Source organism: Balaenoptera ricei, chromosome 3 (genome assembly GCF_028023285.1).
Source record: "Balaenoptera ricei isolate mBalRic1 chromosome 3, mBalRic1.hap2, whole genome shotgun sequence".
Classification (NCBI taxonomy): domain Eukaryota; kingdom Metazoa; phylum Chordata; class Mammalia; order Artiodactyla; family Balaenopteridae; genus Balaenoptera; species Balaenoptera ricei.
The window spans coordinates 110,200,455-110,224,378 of NC_082641.1; the positions used below are offsets into that span (position 1 = coordinate 110,200,455).

General features: G+C 36.5%; 1 protein-coding gene across 1 annotated transcript in view; it reads right to left on the reverse strand.

Moving 5' to 3' along the window:
• MEIKIN (meiotic kinetochore factor) overlaps positions 1-23,924 on the reverse strand; it is a 139,586-nt gene that overhangs the window by 78,705 nt on the left and 36,957 nt on the right. Inside the window, exons 8-9 of the mRNA XM_059919095.1 lie at positions 19,937-20,001; positions 11,292-11,362 (exon numbers count right to left, since the gene is read on the reverse strand). Of these exons, the coding sequence (XP_059775078.1) occupies positions 11,292-11,362; positions 19,937-20,001 (136 nt within the window). The remainder of the gene's footprint in view (positions 1-11,291; positions 11,363-19,936; positions 20,002-23,924) is intronic.

Below are 23,924 nucleotides of genomic sequence, written 5' to 3' on the forward strand. Positions count from 1 at the left end.
GCAATTTCATCATTCAAGGGGATAACCCAGCCAACCAACTGGTCTCTAAGTTGCTTGATCTCTGCATTTCCAATAACCTTTTCCCCTCATGGCATTTCATTCACTCTATGATCAAACTTAGCCCTTGCCATCAATAGAAACTACAGAATCAATCAATTCAAATAGCTTCCTATATTTGTCCAACCCCGCATAATTATCTTCAGGAAATAAACTTCCCTGTCATTGAAATCTCCAATTTACTGATCCTACAATGTTATCTCCTCCATGATCTTTCTCCTGTCTTATTCCTTCCTTATCTACCACCAACCATCATTATAACTACTTTCTTATCGCTTTCTCCTCCTATCACAGATGCCTGACAAATCCCCAGCCTGATGAACCCTAACATCAATATCCACTGTACCGCCAGTGCAATTAAGTGTTGGAGAAAATTATACAATGTGGCATACCAACAGCACCACAAACTCAAAAGGAGTAGCCACAGATTGGCACCTCTTCTACACTTCTCTAGTTTCTCATGACTATTTCAAAATCACCCAATTTTCCTTAAACCTCTAGCCTCCTTCCTTCTACCATCTGCAACTGACATCTTTGGCTCACCCTTCCCTGCAACAATAAAAGACATCAAACAGCATCCAACTACTCACTCGAGACTCATAATTTTGGGGGCCCAGTGCAAAATAAAATTGTGGGGCCCCAATGTTTAAAAGCTATTTAAAATGTCAAGATGGTGAAAACAGAGCATTAAATGAAGCATGGGGTCCTTCTAAGCACAATATCCGCCCTGCTACCACTATATCTACAAGTATACCACAATAGAAATCTCCCTCCTCTTTTAAATGCCAGTTCCTCCACTGGTATTCTGGATCTCATCCTTCCTCATCTTTTCAAGGACTTCTCTCCTCCATATAATAGTATAGGGAAGCTGTTTGTTTTTTTTTTTTAAATAGCTTTATTGAGATATAACTCACCATAAAATTCACCCATTTAAAGGGTAAAATTCAATGGTTTTTAATACATTCACAGGGTTGTGCAATCATCACCACAGCCTATTTTAGAACATTTTTGTCCCCACTAAAAGGAACCCCATAACCACTAGCAGTCAATCTCCATTCCATCCCCATCAGCCCTAAGTAACTACTAATCTATGGCTGTCTTTATATATTTGCCTATCCTGGACACTTCCTATAAATGGAGTCATATAATACGCGGCCTTTTGTGACTGGCTTATTTCACAGTGCACAGTTTTTTCAAGGTTCATCCAAGTTGTAGCATGTATCAGTGCTTCATTGGTTTTCATTGCCAAATAATATTCTATTGTATGGATATACCACATTTTATTTACCCATTCATCAGGAGATGGACACTGGTGTTGTTTCCACTTTTTGCCTGTTGTGAATAAATGCTGTCAAGAACATTCATGTTTAAGTTTTCGTAAGGATGTATGCTTTTATTTCTCCTGGGTATAAACCTAAGAGTAGAATTGCTGAGTCCTATGGTAACTCCACGTTTAAAATTTTGAAGAACTGCCAAATTATTTTACAAATCAGCTGTACTATTTTACATTCACACCACAATGTTTGAAGGTTCTCATTTCTCCACATCATCACCAACATTTATTATTGTCTGTCTTGCTTTTTTTTTTTGGCCATACTGTGCAGCTTGCAGAATTGTAGCTCCCCGACCAGGGAATGAACCCGGGCCACAGCAGTGAAAGTGCCGAGTCCTGACCACTGGACCACCATGGAATTCCCTTATCTGTCTTTTTGATTATAGTCATCCTAGTGGATATGAAGTCATACCTCATTGTGGTTTTGATTTGCATTTCCCTAATGACTAAGGATATTGAGCATCTTTTCATGTACTTATTGGCCATCTGCATATCTTCTTCAAAATAATATAAGGAAGTTCTCATAGACCAGCATCCCAGAAATGGTAAAGCTATAGTCAGGAAGAGAAACTTAGGAACACAGCTTTTGAGAAGGGGCAGAACATGCAAGAGCATAAGAAATGGCATTTAATGTAACATGTGACACACAAATTATAAGATGCTTGATTTGTATAGAAAGGTGTGTGTGTGTGTGTGTGTGTGTGAGAGAGAGAGAGAGAGAGAGAGAGAGAGAGAGAGAGAGAGAGAGAGAGAGATGATGGAGTATGAAACTGAGACAGCATGCATGGAAACAGGAAAGGGAAATGTAACCAGGAGGAAGCAAAGAAGCATGGAAAAGAAAACATAGAATTATGTGGAAGATTCTTCATTGCTTTAGGTTAAAAAAGTGAAATTCAGGTCAACTTCAACTAGATCTCTAGGTCACAGGGAGCTCCAGTTGCCTACTGAGTTACATTCAGCTATTCCTTCTTCTTTCCTTCTATTATTCCCATTAGCCCTCAGAAATGACCCCACATATCCCATCTTTAAAACAAAACAGAATAAATTTCCTCTGACCCTGCCTCTCCCTCTAGTTACTGTTCTTTTCCCCTATTTCCCATCAGAGTTAATCTCTATAGATAATCATTACTTCCTTACTTTATTTTTTTCTTTTTTTCCCACCTTTATTGAGGAATAATTGACAAATATAATAATATATATATTTAAAGCATACAAGTGATAATTTGATATACATATACATTGTGGAATGATTACCAAGATCAAGATAATTAACATATCCATCACCTCACATAGTTAACATTTGTGGAGTGTGCATTGTGAGAAAGCTTAAAATATATTTTCAGCAACTTTTAAAATATACAATACCATATTATTAACTATTGTCACCATGCTAATGTCAGACCCTCAGAACTTATTTTTCTTATAACTGAAAGTTTGTACTGTTTTACCTACATCTCACCATTTCCTCATCCCCAAGACCCTGGCAACCACTGTTCTATTCTCTGTAATGAAATTGGCTTTTTTTCCCCACATATAAGCAATACCATACAGTATTTATCTTTCTCTGGTTTATTTCACTTAGCATAATGCCCTACAGGTTCATACAGATTGTCGCAAATGGCAAGATTTCCTTCTTTTTATGGCTGAATAATATGCCATTTTCTACATCTATATCACATTTTCTTTATCCATTCATCCAATGAAGGACATTTAGGTTGTTTCCATATCTTCGTTATTGTGAATAATGCTGCAATGAACATGGGAGTGCAGATAACTCCTCGAGATACTTATTTCACTTCCTTTGGATACATACCTGGGAGTGAGATTGCTGGATTACATGGTAGTTCTATTTTTAATTTTTTGAGGAACTGTTATATGGTTGTCCATAATGGTTGTACCAATTTACACTCCCGCCAACAGTGTATAAGTGTTCCCTTTTCTCCACATCGTTGTCAACATTTGTTAGCTTTGGCTTTTTGATAACAGCCATCCTAACAGGTTCAAGGTGGTATCTCATTGTGGTTTTGATTTGCATTTCCCTTATGATTAGTGATATTGAGCACATTTTCATGTACCTATCGACCACCTGTATATGCTCTTTGGGAAAATGTCTATTCAGGTACTTTGTCCATTTAAAAATTGAATTTTTTGCTTTTTGCTGTTGAGTTATATAGGTTCTTTATATATTTTGGATATTAACCCCTTAGAAGATATGTGATTTACAAATATTTTCACTCGTTCTGTTGGTTACCTTTTAAATTTACTGACTGTTCCTTTTCTGTGCAGAAGTTCTTTAGTTTGATGTAGTCCCACTTGTTTATTTTAGCTTTTGTTGTGTGTTCCTTTGGTGTCTTATCAAAGAAATCATTGCCAAGACCCATGTCAAGCTTTTTCCCTACGTTTTCTTCTTGGAGTTTTAGGGTTTCAGGTCTTATATGTAAGTCTTGAATCCATTTCGAGTTAATTTTTGTGACTAATGTAAGATGGGGTTCCAGTTTCATTCCTTTGCATGTGGATATCCAGTTTCCCTATTACCAGTTATCGAAGATACTATCCTTTCCCCATTTTATGTTCTTGGCACCCTTGTCAAAAATCAATTGGCTATATGTGTGTAGGTTTATGTGTGTGCTCTCTACTGGTCTATGTGCCTCTTTTTATGCCAGTACCATACTGTTTTCATTTCTATAGTTTTGTAATATAAATTGAAAACAAGAAATGTGATGTCTCCAGCTATTTTCTTTCTCAAGATTGCTTTAGCTATTTCAGTTCTATTATGGTTCGATACAAATTTTAGAATAGTTTTTCTATTTCTGTGAAAAATGCCATTGGAATTTTGATAGGGATTGCACTGAATCTGTTGATCACTTTGGATAGTATGGACATTTTCACAACACTAATTCTTCCAATCCAAGAATACGGGTTATCTTTCCATTTATTTCTGTCTTTTTCAAATACTTTCATCAATGTCTTACAGTTTTCAGTGTACAGGTCTTTTACTTTCTTGGTTAAATTTATCTCTAAGTATTTTATTGTTTTTGATGCTATTGTAAATGGGATTTTAAAAGGAAAAACCTGTTTTACCTCTTATGAGTCTTTCTCCTGTGAGTCTACTTTACTACTCACACAAAACCCGCACAGTCTGGTCACCAAATGTGTGTGGGGGTTTCCCCACAACAAGTAATTCTCTACAACGCCAGCTAGGCAGCCTACAGTTCAACTCAATTCTAACACTATCTTCCTGGGGATAGTGTCAGATCCCACAGGTTAAGGGCTCAGTGTCACAAGACTGCTCCCATCCTACTTCAGATGACAATCGTGAGTGGTAGGTTACCCACAACTTCTGTCTGATTTGGATACAAATCAGAGGTTCCCGTCACCCCCACCTCAGGTTTGATTAATTTGCTAGGGCAGCTCACAGAACTGAGGGAAACACTTACTTACATTTACCAATTTATTAAAGGATATATATGAACAGCCAGATAAAAAAACACATAAGGTGAGGTCTGGGAGAGTTCCAAGTGCAGGAGCTTCTGTGCTCCACCTGGAAGCTCTCCGTACCCTCTACTATTGGAACTTTTATGAAGTTTCCTCACATAGTCATGATCAATTATTAACTTCATTTCCAGCCCCTCACCCCTCTCTGGAGAAGGGGAGGCTGTGGGCTGAAAATTCCAAGCTTCTAATCATGGCTTCGTCTTTCTGGTGACCAGTCCCTATACCGGAGCCATCCAGAAGCCCATCCAGATTTGCTTCATTAAAACAAAATATCCACTAGTACTCTTATCACTTAGGAATTTACAAGGTTGTAGGAGTCCTGTGTCAGGAATGAGGTCAAAGACCAAATATTAAAACAAAGAGATGCTCCTAGCATTCTTACACTTAGGAAATTACAAGGGTTTAGGAGTTCTGTGCCAGAAACTGGGGGCAGAGACCAGTATATATATTTTTTCTATTACCTCACAGGATTGCCTTCTAATTTCTCTTTCAGATAGTTTTTTGTTAGTGTATAGAAATGAAACAGATTTTTGTATGTTGATTTTGTATCCTACAATTTTATTGAATTTGTTTATTAGTTCTAAAGGTTTTTGGTGGAGTCTTTATGGTTTTCTTTTTTTTTTTTTTTATGGTTTTCAATATAGGATCAAGTCATCTGTAAACAGAGATAATTTCACTTCTTCCTTTCTTAATTGGATGCCTTTTATTTCTTTTTCTTGCCTAATTGCTCTGGCTAGGACTTCCAATACTATGTTGAATAGAAGTGGCAAGAGTGGGCATCCTTTTCTTATTCTTGATCTTAGAGGAAGGGCTTTGAACTTTTCACCACTGACTATGATGTTAGCTATGTGCTTGTCATATATGGCCTTTATTATGATGAGGTACATTCCTTCTATACCTAATTTAATGAGAGTTTTCATCATGAAAGGATGTTGAATTTTGTCAAATGCTTTTTCAACATCTATTGAAATGATCATATGGTTTTTACCCTTCATTCTGTTAATGTGGTGTATCACATGAATTGATTTCCCTATGTTGAACCATCCTTGAGTCCCAGGGATAAATCTCAGTTGATAATGGTATATGGTCCTTTTAATGTATCCTTAAATTTGGTTTGATGGCATTTTGGTGAGGATTTTTACATCTATGTTCAGTGGGGATATTGGCCTGTAATTTTCTTTCAATGCCCTGATCTGAATTTAGTAACCATGGTAATGCTGGCCTCAGAAATGAGTTTGGAAGTGTTCCTCTTCAACTTTTTGGAAGAGTTTGAGAAAGACTCATATTAATTCTTCTTTAAATGTTTGGTAGAATGCACCAGTGAAGCTAGCTGGTTCCTTTTATTTGCTGGGAAATTTTTAATTACTGATTTAATCTCCTTGGCCATTATTGGTCTGTTCAGATTCCCTCTTACTTTGTGATTCGGTCTTGGTAAGTTGTACATTTCTAGGAATTTATCCATATCTTCTAAATTATCAAATTTGTTGATATATAATTATTCATAGAAGTCTGTTATGACCCTCTGCATTTCTGTGGTATCAGTTGTAATGTCTCCTCTTTCATTTATAATTTATTAATTTGAGTCACCTCTCTTTTTTTCTTAGTCTAGATAGAAGTTTCTCAATTGTTTATCTTTTAATGAAACCAACTCTTAGTTTAGTTAATCATTTTTTTGTCTCTCTAGTTTCTATTTCATTTATTTCTGCTCTAATATTTTAATTTTCTTCCTTCTGCTAACTTTGGACTTAGTTTGTTCTTCTTTTTCTAGTTCCCTGAAGTATAGGATTAGGCTGTTACTTGAGGTCTTAATTTTTCTTAATGTAGGTGTTTATCACTATAAACTTCTCTTGTAAAGATGCTTTTGATGTATCCCATAAGTTTTGGTATGTTGTGTTTCCATTTTCATTTGTCTCAAGATATTTTTAATAGCTCTTTTGATTTATTCTTTGACTCATCGGTTTTTCATAAGTATGTTGTTTAATTTCCAAATATTTGAGTTTTTCAGCTTTGCTCTTATTGTTGAGTTTTAGTTTTATACCATTGCAGCCAGAATATATACTTGATATAATTTCAATTTTATTAAGTTTATTAAAGACTTGTTTTGTGACCTAACATATGATCTATTCTGGAGCATGCTTCCTGTGCACTTGAGAAGAATGTGGATTCTACCGTTGTTGGGTGGAATGTTCTATATATGTCTGTTAGGTGCATTTAGTCTGAAGTGTAGTTCAAGCCCATTAGTTCCTCATTGATTTTCAGTCTGGATAATTTATCCATTTTTGAAAGTCAGGTATTGAAGTCCCTTACTCTTATTGCACTGCTGCCTATTTCTGCTTTTAGATCTGTTAATAATTGTTTACTATACTTCAGTGCTTCAAAATTCAGTGAGTATATACTTACAATTGTTATATCCTCTTGATGAACTGACCCCTTTATCATTATATAATGGCATTCTTTGTCTCTTATTACAGCTTTTGACTTAAAAATCTATTTTGTCTCATATAAGTATAGCTACCCTTGTTCTATTTGGGTTTCTATTTGTATGGAATAACTTTGTCCATCCCTTCACTTTCAGCCTTAGTGTCCTTAAAGCTTAAGTGGGTCTCTAGTAGACAGCATATTGTTATTTTTTTTTCATTTAGCTGCTCTATATCTTTTAAATGAAGAATTTAAAACATTTACATTTAGAATAATTACTGAGAGGTGCAGACTTATTGCTAGTAAGGACTATCACCATTTTGTTAATTGCTTTCTGATTATCTTATAGTTCCTTTGTTCCTTTCTTCCTCTATTGCTGTCTTTCTTTGTGAATTGATGTTTTTTTTCTAGTGGTATGCTTTGATTCTTTTCTCTTTATCACTGTGTATCTCTCACAGATTTTTGCTTTTTGATTACCTAAGGCATTCATAATACATCTTATAATAGTCTACTTTAAGCTGAAAACAAATTAACTTCAATTGCATTAAAAAGTTTTACACATTTACTTTCCCCTCCACACACACATTTTATATTGTTTCTGTCCCAATTTGCTTCTTTATATATTTTATACTTCCTCAATTTCCATAACTCTTTAACCTATTCCAATCTAGTTTCCTTATCCACTAAAATTATTTTGCCAAAGTCATCAATTTCCTTCTTGATCCTAAATGCAATTGACTTTTAAAAAATTAACAAACTTCATATTTTACAGCAGTTTGAGGTTCACAGCAAAACTCAGCTGAATGTACAGAGTTCCCATATACCCCTTTGTGCCCAATCATGCACAACCTCCCCTACTATTGACACACTACACCACAGTGGTACATTTGTTAAGATAGATAAACCTATACTGACATGTTATTTTCCTTCTCCCTGAAGAACTTTAAATAGTTCTTACAAGGCAGGCCTACTGGCAACAAATTCCCTCAATTTTTGTTTGTCTGAGAAAGTATGTATTTCTCCTCCACTTTTGAAGGATAACTTCACAGGGTACTGAATTCTAGTTGGTGGTTGTCTTCTCTCAATACTTTAAATATTTCACTTCACTCTCTTCTTGCTTGAATGGTTTCTGAGGAGAGGTATGTAAATCTTATCTTTGCTCTTCTATAGGTAAGGTGTTTTTCCTTCTGGCTTCTTTCAAGATATTTTCTTTGTTTGATTTTCTGATGTTCAAATCTGATATTTCTATATGTAGTTTTGGGGGCATTTATCCTGCTTTGTATTCTCTTAATTTCCTGGATCTGTGGTTTAATGTCTGACATTTTAATTTGGGAAAATTTTTAGTCATTATTGTTTCAAATGTTGCTTCTGTTCCTTTCTCTGTTTCTTTCCATCTGGAATTCTAATTATATATATGTCACACCTTTTGTAGTTGTCCCACAGTTCTTTTTTTTTTTTTTTTTTAGTCCTTTTTTCTCTTTGCTTTTCAGTTTGGGAAGTTTCTATTGTCATGTCCTCAAACTCAGATATTCTTTCCTCAGCTATGTCTATTCTACTACTGAGTCCATCGAAGGCATTCTTCATTCCTGCTATAGTGTTTTTGATCTCTAGCACTCCTTTGATTATTTCTTAGAATTTCCATCTCTCTGCTTATATTGCATGTTGTCTACTTTTTCCTATAACTGCCTTAGCATATTAATCATATTTATTTTACATTTCTGGTCTGATCATTCTAACACTACCACCACATCTGACTCTGGCTCTGATGCTTATCCAGCCTCTTTAAACAGTAATTTTTGCCCTTTAGTTAATAGCTTGTAATTTTTTGCTAAAATGTGGACATGATGTACTGGGTAATAGCAACTGTGGTGAATACGTCTTTAGTAATGTACTGATAAATTGTAGGGATGGGGAAGCATTCTACAGTTCTATGATTAGGTCTCAGTCTTTTATTGAGCCTGTGACCCTGGACTGCAAACATCACCGGTTCTTCTCAGTTTTTTCCCCCCTTGAGTTGAGACAGGATGGCTAGAAAGGACCATCTTGTAGTAATCGGGTACTTCCATTCGCCCATGTGGAAGGCTAGAGGGAGCTGGAATTGAATAATTTCCTTCCTCCACTTGGAAGGGGAGAGCTGGCTGGAATCAGGTACTTCCCCTCCCCAGGTAGGTTAGGCTCTGATAAAACCCCAGCAAGTTAGGCTATTGTAAAACACTTTCTGTTGAGGGCAGGCTTTGTTAAGAAGAACAGAATATTTTGATGTATTTCAAAATGGTTCCTTTTCCCTTTCCACTACCAGAAGCATGAGGGTATTCTTCTCTGATATTCACGGTGAGGATCTGGTAGAGTTTCTGCAGGTAAAACTCACAGAAGTGTGGAGGTTCCTCTGATGACTGGGTCCCTCTTGAGTTTTTAACTTTCAGAGTTGTCCACACTGAGCCTTCAGCAATTCATCAGTCACACTTTTGGGTTTCCCACCCCAGCACTGGTTCACAGGGAGGTTTCTGTTCATGTGTTTCTGCTCTGGTAAGTCATTATTCTCTGTATCCACCTGTCTGTCTTTCCATATTTTGGTGTAGCAGTTTACTATGTGACCTTACTTACTTCTTTGACAGATCTATAAAGAGTTGCTTATTTTTAAGTTTGTTCAGGTTTCTACTTGTTGTTAGGACAGAGTAGTGACTTCTAAGTTCCTTTCATGTTGGACCAGAAACTGGAAGTCCTCCAATTTTTCAAAATTCTTTATAACACTGGACCTCCAAGCCGCACTCAGCATAGTTGGCCACTCTCCCTTTTAGGAGCAAAAGCTCTCCTCCTTAACCTTCTATGATACCATATGCTGTTTATTTTCCCTGTTCTCTCTGCCCACTTTTCCTTTTCCATGTGACTGTAGAGTTTTTCAAGAATTGATCCTGGACCCCCTTTTCTTCCTTACTCTCTAGATACTCTTTCCCAGGTGATTTCACCCATTACCATGAATTTTAAAATATCTATAATATTGTATACTCCTGTTCTGTTCTCCTGACCTGGAAACTTACAGCCAATGACCCTTCCAACATTTTCATCTTTATGTGCCTTCAGATCTCCTGCCTTTCCTATCACATTATATAGCACCTTTATCCATCAAAGCTGCTTAAGACACAAACCTAGAAGCTTTTATTGACACCTCTCACTCTTTCATCCTCTATGTCCAATCCATAAACTCTATAGGCAAAATTATCTTCAATCCACGCATATTTTTCCATCTCTCCTACAAAACATCCTAGTTAAAGCCACCACAGTCTCCCAACAAAAATCTTTGCAACTGTCTATTAATGAATCTTCCTGCTGACACTCTTGCCTTTTTTCAATTTGCTCCCCAAAGTATATAGTGACCATACGGTATAGTGGAAAAAGTACAGGTTTTAGATTGAGAAAGACTTGTCACAAGCTCCTCAAGCATATTGGTTAATATCTAAACCTCATTTTTCTCAGCTATAAAATAGCTAAAAAATAAAACAAATGAAAAACTTACCTGATAGGAATGCTATAAAAAACATATAATTAATGAAAAGCGCTTAGAATAATACTTTACACTGAGTAGCCACTCAGATAGTAGCTCCTGTTATATACAAAATCAAGTCTGAATTCCTCCCCAAAGACCTCTAGATTCCAGGCCTAATGTACTGATTTACAGTTCCTTAGCATAGAACACTGTTCTGGCTACAAAGCAAATGTGATATTTTCACTTTAAATTAATTATTAATAGACATCCAATTTAAGGAAATTGGAAAAATTTTTAAGTTTTAATCCTCTTTCATTAACTTTATATAGAGTATATATTCATGCAACAATAATGCAATCTAATTGCTAAGCTCCATAAATGTTTTCCATTATTGGCTTAAACAGCTGAAAAATAATTCCTATAAAAGTGTTGTTTAAAAGAAAATAGCATGTCCCACATTAATGAAATTTATGGTTTATAAGGTTATTCTGCTTCAATACTTGCTTTTTTCTTTGTTTTTTGAGGGGTTGAAGGGTAATTTTTCTCAGCAAGTAAAACTCCACAAGATGCATTATCTATAATAAAAATATACTTTAGTATTTTAATTATTTAACCTGTCATTAACTCTAAGTACAGAAAAGAGAACTCGAATTTGAGGAAAAAATGGATTTTAATGACTATGATTTTGTAATAGCTTTAGAAGAAAAACTTAATGTATGTTGAACAACCTGACTTGCTACAGATAGGAGAAAGAATTCTTAAAAATACCTTTATCTCAAGAGCTCCAGGTTTCACAGGAGTAAATAAACTGTATATAAAATATTTACTTTTCAATTAGTAGAGAAAGTTGCATGTGATTAGAATTCTTCATTAATTATCCTTCCATTTCTACTATCCTGTATTTTCAGTCTATCCCTTTCTACTCCAACTTTTCTAACAGCATTTAAAACATACTCAGGCCTCTTTCATCTTACCAAAAACTTTATTTGTACCCCAAACCCTTTCCTGCTACATAGATCCCAATAGCCTTCCAAATCACCTCCCCTTGCAGTCCATTATCCACACTGTATACCTAAAATACAAATCTAATATCATCTGCTTAACACTCTTTAAAGGCTTTCCACTGCCCTCAAGTTAAAACTTAAGCTCCTTAAATTGGCATACAAAATCCTATTTTTATAATCCCTGTATCGCTTACATATTTCCAGCCTCATTGCTGAGATTAAACATAGGATGCCCACTTAAATGTGAATTTCAGATGAATTACAAATTCTTTTTAGTTTAAGTATTTTCTGTGTAATAGTACAGCCTAGGCAATGTTTATGACATAATTATATTAAAAAATTATTTGCTGCTTTTCTGAATTCTAATTTCACTGGGCATTGTGTATCTTTATTTGCTAAATCTGGCAAACTTTGAGGCTAATCATTCCTCTCATCTTCATCTCCCAGTGTAGAGAGAAGCTGTAGGTTTGAGAGTTCTGTAAAAGATAAAATTAGTACTAAGATTTGGTAATAGATTAGAGACAGAAATGACAAACAGGAAGGTGTTGAGGATGATCCCATGCTTTGGTTTATTAAGCTACATTTGTTGAGATGGAGGACACTGGAGGAGGAAGACTAGGTTAGGTCTTGGTTGTAACAATTCTCAGTCATCAACCCTTCTTTTATTTGATCTCTTGGAAACTTTTGTTATAGCTGTTTCTAAATGTTGAAGTGTTCCATTTACATTCTTTTTATATGTCTCTTTTCTATTTCTTTTCCCTTCCTAAGTGACTCACCTACTCTAACAGCTTCAAAACATCTATACCTGACTCTAAATATTTATCTGCAGCCCCAGTCTCTGCCCTGAACTCTGGACTCTTGTGTCACAAACTGCTTTCACGACATCTCCAGCTGAAGGTTAAAAAGCCTCTTAATGTTTTAATATTTTCTTAAGGTACTCCATATGTACAGTAATGGGAAAAAATCTTATATTTACATGTATTCGTCCATATAATTATCACCCAGATCAAGACATAAAATATTTCCAACACCCCAGAAATTTCCTATATGTTTTTTCCCAGTCAGCACCCCCTTTTTAAAGATTACCACTATTCTGACTTCTGTCAGCCAGAATAAGTCTTGTCTGTTCTTGAACTTCATATATATGTATAAAATAAATGAGTATATACCTGTTTGTGTTTGCATTCTTTCATGTAACATTATGTACATGAGCTGACAGATCAAATTTAATATGCGCAAACCAAAGACTCTTAATTATTTTCCTAACTTGCTCTGACCTACAATGTTCCTATCTCAAGAAATGATACCACCATTCATCTAGTTGCTCAAACCAATAATTTAAGTCATTCTTGACTTTTCTCTTACCCAACAACCAGCCTAGTCAGAAAATCCTGGCCCATCCGCCTTTAAAATATATTCCAAATCAGACCACTGTTATCAATTTGGTCTCAAACACCATTATCTGACCATTGCAATAGTTTATTTGACAAGGTTTTCTTGCTTCCACTCTTACCCCTTAGTCTATTATCCACATAGTAGCCAGAGTGATAATTCTAAAATATGTACCTGATCATGTCATTCCTCTGCTCTAAGATGCACTTATCAACACATTTAGAAAAAAATCCCTACTCTTTGAGATGGCATATGAGACTACATTATACCACTTGTTCACCAACTACAATTTCAACCATGCATTTTTATTTCCTCATCTTGCTCCAGTCACACTAACCTCTTTTCTCTTCTTCCAACATGCTAAATATTCCCATCTCATGGCCTTTTCACTTGTGATTCCCTTATGCTTGGCATGCTCTGCCATCAGATTTTCACATGGCCCACTCTCTCACTTCATTCAAGCTCTGTCCGGATGTGAACTCCTCAGAGAGGCCTATCCTGATTAGCCTGTCTAAAACAGCATTCCTAGTCACACACTCTGTTTTTACCCTTCTTTATTTTCCCTCATTACTCTTACTTTTGCATTGTGATATATGTATTTGTTTATCTGTTTTTATCTGTTTATTTTCTTTCTTTCTCCACTATAACATAAACTCTGTTAGGGCAAGAAATTTGTCATGTTCCCCAGCAACTAAAACAGTTTGTGTTACACTGTAGGTGCTTAATAAATATTCGCTGAATGAGTGGAATTAACGAATGATGAGATAAGGTGTCTCTGAAACATCCAAGCGGAGATGTCCAGATGGCAGCTACATATAAGGGTTTTACCTCAGAGGAGAGTCTAGAATGGAAAATCTGGAAGCCCTGCCTTTTATAGGACACTTATACATATCAGGGGGTAGACTGAACAGAGATTAAAATCTAGGAATCAGCCTTTAAGAACTTCCACATTTAATAGCTAATAGCGGTAGATAAGATTGCAAAGAAGACTGAACAGGAGATGTCTGAAAAGTAATTTCTTGTTTGTTTGTTTTTATTACTAGGCTATGAACCCTTGAGGGCAGGAATATAGCCATTTCTTGGTTTCCTAACACTTAGTAAAGAGCCTGACAAACAACTGGAACAAACTTGGATTTGCTGAATTAAGGAATGTGTAAAAACTAACGCTAGAGCAAGATGTAATTTATTTAATTTGAAATTTTAAGTCAATCAACCACATAAAAGTAAGAATACACAAGCATACATAATTACAGAATCAATATTCTGCCTTACTACAAGGCTTTATAAATAATATTTTCCACAGCCAAAATCTGGCAAGAACTAGATAAAATCATGATTGTTTTTGATACCCTTACCAACTTTCCCTTTCATATCTTTCTTCCCTTGTACACAAGTTCCTTAATTGTGATCTATAAAGCAAATCTTCCTTCTAATGCTCACCCTCCAAGGTAGTAGGTGCCACTCTTTCCAAGGATGTGTCCTTTTACCAGTTTAGTTTTTACCACTAGATTCATTTCCCTTACAACAGAAACCATCTTAAGCATTTTTATACCCACACTTCCTAACATAATACCTGGCATTTTCTAAATGCTCATTAAGACAACTGCTTAAAGTGAAGACAACACCAAAAAACTCCTTTTTTCAGTTCATACAAACATTTATATCCATCAGGAGCAAAGCAAGCAATTCTTTAAATTAATCCCCAAACAGATGCTATAAAACTTGTTGCAGGAAATAAAGAAAATAGAAATCTGAAATACAATAGATGTTAATAAGGTTGTAAAGGTCTTGCTAAGTTTATTCTAATAGTAAACTAAATAACAGAGGGCCCAAAATGCAAGGCACTTTGTTGATTCTTTTATTTTTCAACCATCACACATAACTCCAGTGCATCTGTTTACTGATTATCTTCCTCTCCTACGACTGAAATTTACAAGGTTAGGGAAAATACATCACTCTCTATCGGTATATATAGTAATGCCTAGTACAGAATACATACTCAGTAAATATTTATTCAATGAATTAATGATGGGTGCTGTGGGAATAGTTAAGACCTAACCTCACATATCTTCATTTCTTAAATACAACCACACTAAAAAGCACTCAATTTCTTGGGCTACCAGTTTTCTTAACATACACTGCAGCACTGTGACAAAAATAAACAGAGGGAGTCAGGGTCAAGATGGTGTACTAGGAGGAAACAAAATTCGCAGCTCCTCACAACTAGGGTACCTAGCAGGCACCGGTGGGGGACCACGGACACCTAAGGGGATGGAGGAATCCCCAGCGACTCATCATCTCTCCTTCTGGCTTGTTCCCCCACCCCACCCCACCCTTTTTTTTTTCTTTTTTCTGTTGTGGTTTTATTTTACCTTGTTGCAGATGTTTCAATTATAGTTTTATTTTTCCTAATATATTTTTCATCTTTCTAATTTTATTTTGTTTTTTTATTCTTTGATATTGTACTGCTCCTTTTTTTCTCTTTTTCTTCTTCTTATTTTTTTTTTTACCATGCCACGAAGCTTGTGGGATCTTGGTTCCCAAGCTGGAGGTCAGGCCCGAGCTCCTGTGGTGGGAGTTCCAAGTAGAAACCACTGGACTAACAGAGAAACCTCAAATCCCAGGGAATATCAATCAGAGTGAGGCCTCCCGGAGATCCTCATCTCAGCACCAAGACCCAGTTCTATCCAACTGCCTGCAAACTCCAGGTCTGGACGTCTCAGGCCAAACAACAAGTAAGACAGGAATACAGCACCACACATCAAAAAAAAAAAAAAAAAATGAAGCAACAAAAAAATATGTTACAGACAAAGGAGCAAGGTAAAAACCTACAAGGCCAAATAAATGAAGGCGAAATAGGCAACCTACCAGAAAAAGAATTCAGAGTAATGATAGTAAAGATGACCCAAAATCTCAGACACAGAATGGAGAAAATACAAGAAACATTTAACAAGTATCTAGAAGAACTAAAGAGCAAACAAACAGTGATAAAGAACACAATTACTGAAATTAAAAATACTCTAGAAGGAATCAATAACAGAATAACTGAGGGAGAAGAACAGATAAGTTAGCTGGAAGATAATATGGTGGAAATAACTGCCAGGGAGCAGAATAAAGAAAAAAGAATGAAAAGAATTGAGGACAGTCTCAGAGACCTCTGGGACAACATTAAACACATCAACATTCGAATTATAGGGGTCCCAAAGAAGAAGAGAAAAAAAGGGGCCTGAGAAAATATTTGAAGAGATTATAGTCGAAAACTTCCCTAACACGAGAAAGGAAATAGTTAATCAATTCCAGGAAGTGCAGAGAGTCCCATACAGGATAAATCCAAGGAGAAACACGCCAAGACACATATTAATCAAACTATCAAAAATTAAATACAAAGAAAAAATATTAAAAGCAGCAAGGGAAAAACAACAAATAACATACAAGGGAATCCCCATAAAGTTAACAGCTGCTCTTTCAGCGAAACTCTGCAAGCCAGAAGGGAGTGGCAGGACATATTTAAAGTGATGAAAGGGAAAACACTACAACCAAGATTACTCTACCCAGCAAGGATATCATTCAGATTTGATGGAGAAATTAAAACCTTTACAGATAAGTGAAAGTTAAGAGAATTCAGCATCACCAAACCAGCTTTACAACAAATGCTGAAGGAACTTCTCTAGGCGGGAAACACAAGAGAAGGAAAAGACCTACAAAAACAAACCCAAAACAATTAACAAAATGGTAATAGGAACATACATTTCGATAATCACCATAAATGCAAATGGATTAAATGCTCCAACCAAAAGACATAGACTGGCTGAATGGATACAGAAACAAGACCGGTATATATGCTGTCTACAAGACGCTCACTTCAGACCTAGGGACACATACAGACTGAAAGTGACGGGATGGAAAAAGATGTTCCATGCAAATGGAAATTACAAGAAAGCTGGAGTAGCAATTCTCATATCAGACAGAGGAGACCTTAAAATAAAGACTATTACAAGAGACAAAGGAGGACACTACATAATGATCAAGGGATCAATCCAAGAAGAAGATATAACAATTGTAAATATTTATGCACCCAACATAGGAGCACCTCAATACATAAGGCAAATGCTAACAGCCATAAAAGGGGAAATTGACAATAACACAATCATAGTAGGGGACTTTAACACCCCACTTTCACCAATGGACAGATCACCCAAAACGAAAACAAGTAAGGAAACACAAGCTTTAAATGATACATTAAACAAGATGGACGTAATTGATATTTATAGGACATTCCATCCAAGCACAACAGAATACACTTTCTTCTCAAGTGCGCATGAAACATTCTCCAGGATAGATCATATCTTGGGTCACAAATCAAGCCTTGGTAAACTAAAGAAAATTGAAATCGTATCAAGTATCTTTTCCGACCACAATGCTATGAGACAACATATCTATTACAGGAAAAAATCTGTAAAAAATACAAACACATGGAGGCTAAACAATACACTACTAAATAACCAAGAGATCATTGAAGAAATCAAAGGGGAAATCAAAAAATACCTAGAAACAAATGACAATGAAAACACGATGACCCAAAACCTATGGGATGCAGCAAAAGCAATTCTAAGAGGGAAGTTCATAGCAATAAAATACTACCTCAAAAATCAAGAAAAATCTCAAACAACCTAAACTTACACCTAAAGCAGTTAGAGAAAGAAGAACAAAAAAACCCCAAAGTTAGCAGAAGGAAAGAAATCATAAAGATCAGATCAGAAATAAATGAAAAAGAAATGAAGGAAACAATAGCAAAGATCATTTACCATTGCAACAAAAAGAATAAAATACCTAGGAATAAACCCACCTAAGGAGAAAAAAGACCTGTATGCAGAAAACTATAAGACACTGATGAAAGAAATTAAAGATGATACAAACAGATGGAGAGATATAGCATGTTCTTGGATTGGAAGAATCAACATTGTGACAATGACTATACTACCCAAAGCAATCTACAGATTCAGTGCAATCCCTATCAAACTACCACTGGCATTTTTCACAGAACTAGAACAAAAAATTGCACAATTTGTATGGAAACACAAAAGACCCCGAATAGCCAAAGCAATCTTGAGAAAGAAAAACAGAGCTGGACGAATCAGGCTCCCAGACTTCAGACTATACTACAAAGCTACAGTAATCAAGACCGTATGGTACAGGCACAAAAACAGAAATAAAGATCAATGGAACAAGATAGAAAGCCCAGAGATAAACCCACGCACATACGATCACCTTATCTTTGATAAAGGAGGTATGAGTATACAATGGACAAAAGACAGCCTCTTCAATAAGTGGTGCTGGGAAAACTGGACAGCTACATGTAAAAGAATGAAACTAGAACACTCCCTAACACCATACACAAAAATAAACTCAAAATGGATTAAAGACCTAAATGTAAGGCCAGACACTATCAAACTCTTAGAGGAAAACATAGGCAGAACACTCTATGACATAAATCACAACAAGATCCTTTTTGACCCACCTCCTAGAGAAATGCAAATAAAAACAAAAATAAACAAATGGGACCTAATGAAACTTAAAAGCTTTTGCACAGTAAAGGAAACCATAAACATGACTCAAAGACAACCCTCAGATGGGAGAAATTATTTGCAAACGAAGCAACTGACAAAAGATTAATCTCAAAAAACACAACAGCTCATGCAGCTCAATATCTAAAACAAAAGAACCCAATCCAAAAATGGGCAGAAGACCTAAACAGACATTTCTCTAAAGCAGATATACAGATTGCCAACAAACATATGAAAAGATGCTCAACATCACCAATCATTAGAGAAATGCAAATCAAAACTACAATGAGGTATCACCTCACACCAGTCAGAATGGCCATCAACAAAAAATCTACAAACAACAAATGCTAGAGAGGGTGTGGAGAAAAGGGAACCCTCCTGCACTGTTGGTGGGAATGTAAATTGATACAGCCACTATGGAGAACAGTATGGAGGTTCCTTAAAAAGCTAAAAATAGAACTACCATATGACCCAGCCATCCCACTACTGGGCATATACCCTGAGAAAACCATAATTCAGAAAGAGTCATGTACCACAATGCTCATTGCAGCTGTATTTACAATAATAGCCAGGACATGGAAGCAACCTAAGTGTCCATCAACAGATGAATGGATAAAGAAGATATGGCACATATATACAATGGAATATTACTCAGCCATAAAAAGAAATGAAATTGAGTTATTTGTAGTGAGGTGGATGGACCTAGAGTCTGTCATACAGAGTGAAGTAAGTCAGAAAGAGAAAAACAAATACCGTATGCTAACATATATGGATTCTAAAAAAAAATGGTTCTGATGAACCTAGGGGCAGGACAGGCATAAAGACACAGACGTAGAGAATGGACTTGAGGAATGGGGAGGGGGAAGGGTAAGCAGGGACGAAGTGAGACAGTAGCATTGACATATATACACTACCAAATGTAAAATAGATTAGCTACTGGGAAGCAGCTGCATGGCACAGGGAGATCAGCTCGGTGCTTTGCCACCACCTAGAGGGGTCAGATAAGGAGGGTGGGAGGGAGACGCAAGAGGGAGGGGATGTGGCAATACATGTATGCATATAGCTGATTCAGTTTGTTATACAGCAGAAACTAACACAACACTGTAAAGCAATTATACTCCAATAAAGATGTTAAAAATAAATAAATAAATAGAGGATTATAAAAATGATTAGTTTCATTACTAATTACCTGATTCTGAATTTGAAGTACTCTTCGGCTTTGGAGAAATACTTTGGTCTGCTAACATCATCATGCTAGAATAAGAACAAATTAATGGGATTCTTTTACTCTTTCAGTAACTTTTGAGAATACTCAAATAATACTTAAAGACATTTCTATGCAATCAATTATCCTATAGAAAAAATAAAGCTAGTTAGAAAAAATGTTAACATATCTATATGAACAAATAGTTTCATAATAAAGGGCAATATACTTATACATTCATCAGTGTGAGACAATATGTGTAGAGGACAAAGCATAGTATTTAGAATCAGACAGACCTTGATTTAAAGCTCAGTTCTGCTACTTACACTTCAGTGGCCTTGGGAAAGTTACTTTACCTGTCTTGAGTCTTAATTATCTCATTTATGGAAAAGGAATAGCAATCTTGTTTTCCAGGATTCTTTTTTTTTTTTTTTAAGAAATGATATCTCATTACCTTTTTAAAGAAAGTATTTTTAAATTTATTTATTTATTTTGGCTGTGCTGGGTTTTAGTTGCGGCATGCAGGATCTTCTTTGTGGCATGCAGGATCTTTTTTTTTAGTTGCAGCATGTGGACTTCTTAGTTGAGGCATGCAGACTCTTAGTTGCAGCATGACTCCTAGTTGTGGCATACATGTGGGATCTAGTTCCCCAACCAGGTATTGAACCTGGGCCCCCTGTACTGGGAGCATGGAGTCTTACCCACTGGACCACCTGGGAAGTCCCCTGTTTTCCAGGATTCTTGTGGTAAGGATCTCAAGTAACATTAGCGATAATACTTAAAAAAAATTAATATTCTTGTCTATTTTATACTTTCACAAATGAGACTGCCCCCAATCCTATCCAAATGTGTAAAAGAGGATTAGCTATTACAAGAGGAATACAAAAGAATCAAAGCTCAGCCTCTGACCACCAAAGTGGAATTTCTGAGTCCCCAGCAAGAGAGTGGAGTTGAAAACTAAGTGTGAGAAGATGATTTTTAAATTCCTATTACTGCTTTAGTGAAAAGTTGAACTCAGTAAGCAAAAAAGTATTTTATTCCTTCACATTTCCCCTTTAAATTCAACCTGTTAAAAACTATAATTCAGAAAGACACATGCACCCCCATGTTCATAGCAGCACTATTCACAATAGCCAAGACATGGAAACAACCTAAATGTCCATCAGTAGATGAACAGATAAATAAGATGTGGTACATATATACAATGGAATACTACTCAGTCATAAAAAAGAACAAAATAATGCTATTTGCAGCAACATGGATGCAACTAGAGATTATCATACTAAGTGAAGTAAGTCAGAAAGAGAAAGACAAATACCATATTATATCACTTATACATGGAATCTAAAATATGACACAAATGAACCTATCTATGAAACAGAAACAGAATGACAGACATAGAGAACAGACTGGTGGTTGCCAAGGGGGAGAGGATTGGGGGAGGGATGGAGTGGGAGGTTGGGGTTAGCAGACGTAAGCTTTTATATATAGAATGTATAAACAAGGTCCTACTGTATAGCACAGAGAACTATATTCAATATCCTATGATAAACCGTAATGGAAGAGAATATTTTAAAAAGAATGTATATATATGTATAACAGAATCACTTTGCTGCACAGCAGAAATTAACACAACATTGTAAATCAACTATACTTCAATAAAAAATATTGGAAAAAAAGAATCAGATACAAAAAAATAAATTCATCCTGTCAAAATAGTGCTTTCTTGCCCCTTTCAGGTGTATTCTGTTGCTTTTGTGGTATTCTCTGGCCAATAAATAGTCATTTTTAGGTAATAAAAAGCCCAGCATAATATCACAACACTAAACTCTTATTATCCAACTTAAACCTCTTCCTTTTCCCAACTTAGGTCTGATTTAGACTCATAACCTGCAGTGAGGAAAGCAACCATCGCTGTTTTTTTTCTCTATTTCTTGCTCTTTTTCCTTCCCCATTTGTTAACTACTCTTTAGGATCCTTTGGCATTGGAGTAGCAGGAAGGAACTGTGGGAAAGGTCTTTCCTGATTTTAACTGATACTATTATAATATGTCCTTGGTGCCCTTTGGGCATGACAGATAACCAAATGCTGACTCTTTCAAACCTGAAGTAGTTTTTTTTAAATAAATTTATTTATTTTATTTTTGGCTGCGTTGGGTCTTTGTTGCTGTGCGTGGGCTTTCTCTAGTTGCAGCGAGTGGGGGCTACTCTTCGTTGCGGTGCGTGGGCCTCTCACTGCGGTGGCTTCTCTTGTTGCGGAGCACAGGCTCTAGGCGCACAGGCTTCAGTAGTTGTGGCTCGCAGGCTCTAGAGCGCGGGCTCAGTAATTGTGGCGCACGGGCCTAGTTGCTCCGCGGCATGAGGGATCTTCGGACCAGGGCTCAAACCTGTGTCCCCTGCATTGGCAGGTGGATTCTTAACCATTGCGCCACCAGGGAAACCCAAACCTGAAGTATTTTGAAGGGTTTGGTGATAAGATTTCCCTATCTCCGGGGCTCTCTCACTTGCTCTTTATGATGTCCTCAGCTTTTGCATTTGATGGTAGAATTTCCAGTCTCTTTCAGTCAAGTTTATTTTGTCCTTTCCAGGAAGTCGTATTGGGCATGATCCCTTTCAAGATGATCCCTTCTGTGGGATCTATGTCTGACGTCTGGGCAATATGCACAAATCTTTGCTGTGCCAAACTCTGAAAGTATGTCTAGTGTCCTCTTTATCAGCCATTCCAAAGCATCTAACAGGCCTTCTTGCTTTTAGCTTTACCAGGTGTGAGTCAGAAACCAAATTCCAGGGAACATATGTTGAACTTTCCAAATGGATCTCTGGGAGCTTCTCTCTTGTGTTGAGGTGAGGGAGAAGTTTCCCCCTCTCCTTGCATATGACACCAATAACTCTTATCAAAGAAATAAACATTCTTGATCATTTCATCCGCTCAGTGCATTCTTTGTCTTTTCTTAAATAGCTTAGAGATTGGTGATGGTCTAATGTTGAAAGAATTAGGTTTTGATCTCACTTATTACAAATTCTACACAGATGGTTCTACACAGAATAGGGGATGGGGTAGTTGTCATTTTTATTTTGTTCTCATCTATTAAGGTCACTGTCCAAACTCTAAGACTACATGAAAGCACATTTAACATCCTGCTACATTCTTCAAGGTCCTATTAACATATATAGATTAAGGCTTGTGGACAGAACCACAGTTTTACATGAACTACAGAGTTTTACTATAAGAACTCATGTGACCTAAGATAGATCCCCCCTCTACGCCTTCCAGCCTAAAGGTTTATTAGAAAGATAAAGGGGACAGAGGCTTAGGAAACAAGCAGTTAAACAATGGGGACTGACTTCTCTCTTTCAAGCCCAAAATCTGGAGGTGGGGGTAATAGGTGTGATGATAACATTAGAAGAGGTGAAGAGAAAGCCCGAAGTAGAGGGCATGTGCCAAACTCCCTGTTTAGAACTCTAGGAGAAAACATCCACACAAGGTGGAAACTCAACATAAAAATACGAGCTTGGGATACTCAGGCAGAGAGGAGGCCTCAGCCTTCCTAAGAGTCCCTCAACTCCTGTATACTGTAAACTAGTTCTCAAGGTTCCACATCCCAAAGGCAATGCAGAGAAGGTGGTCAAATTTAGAACCAAAATACCTGGCATAGGGCTGTCGTGTCTAGGTGAGTTTACCACAAAGGTTGTAGAAAGGCAACTAAGTCAAAGTCTGGATGGAGGACTTCAATGAGACTTAAGGGGTTTGGGGCGGCAATAAAGCTAAGGTGAGGAAAAATCAGCAATGGAGGACTTCAGGCCCAAAATACGGCTGTAAATTCATCAATGACTTTATCAGTAGAGTCCAGCCCAGGTATGAACTAGTCTTGAAACCTGCAGCACAAATTAGTAAAAATTCAGAGACAACCTGTGGATCCCAGACACCCTCAAGACCCAACTTCACCCCTCCCCCACCTCTGGCCTATACACCT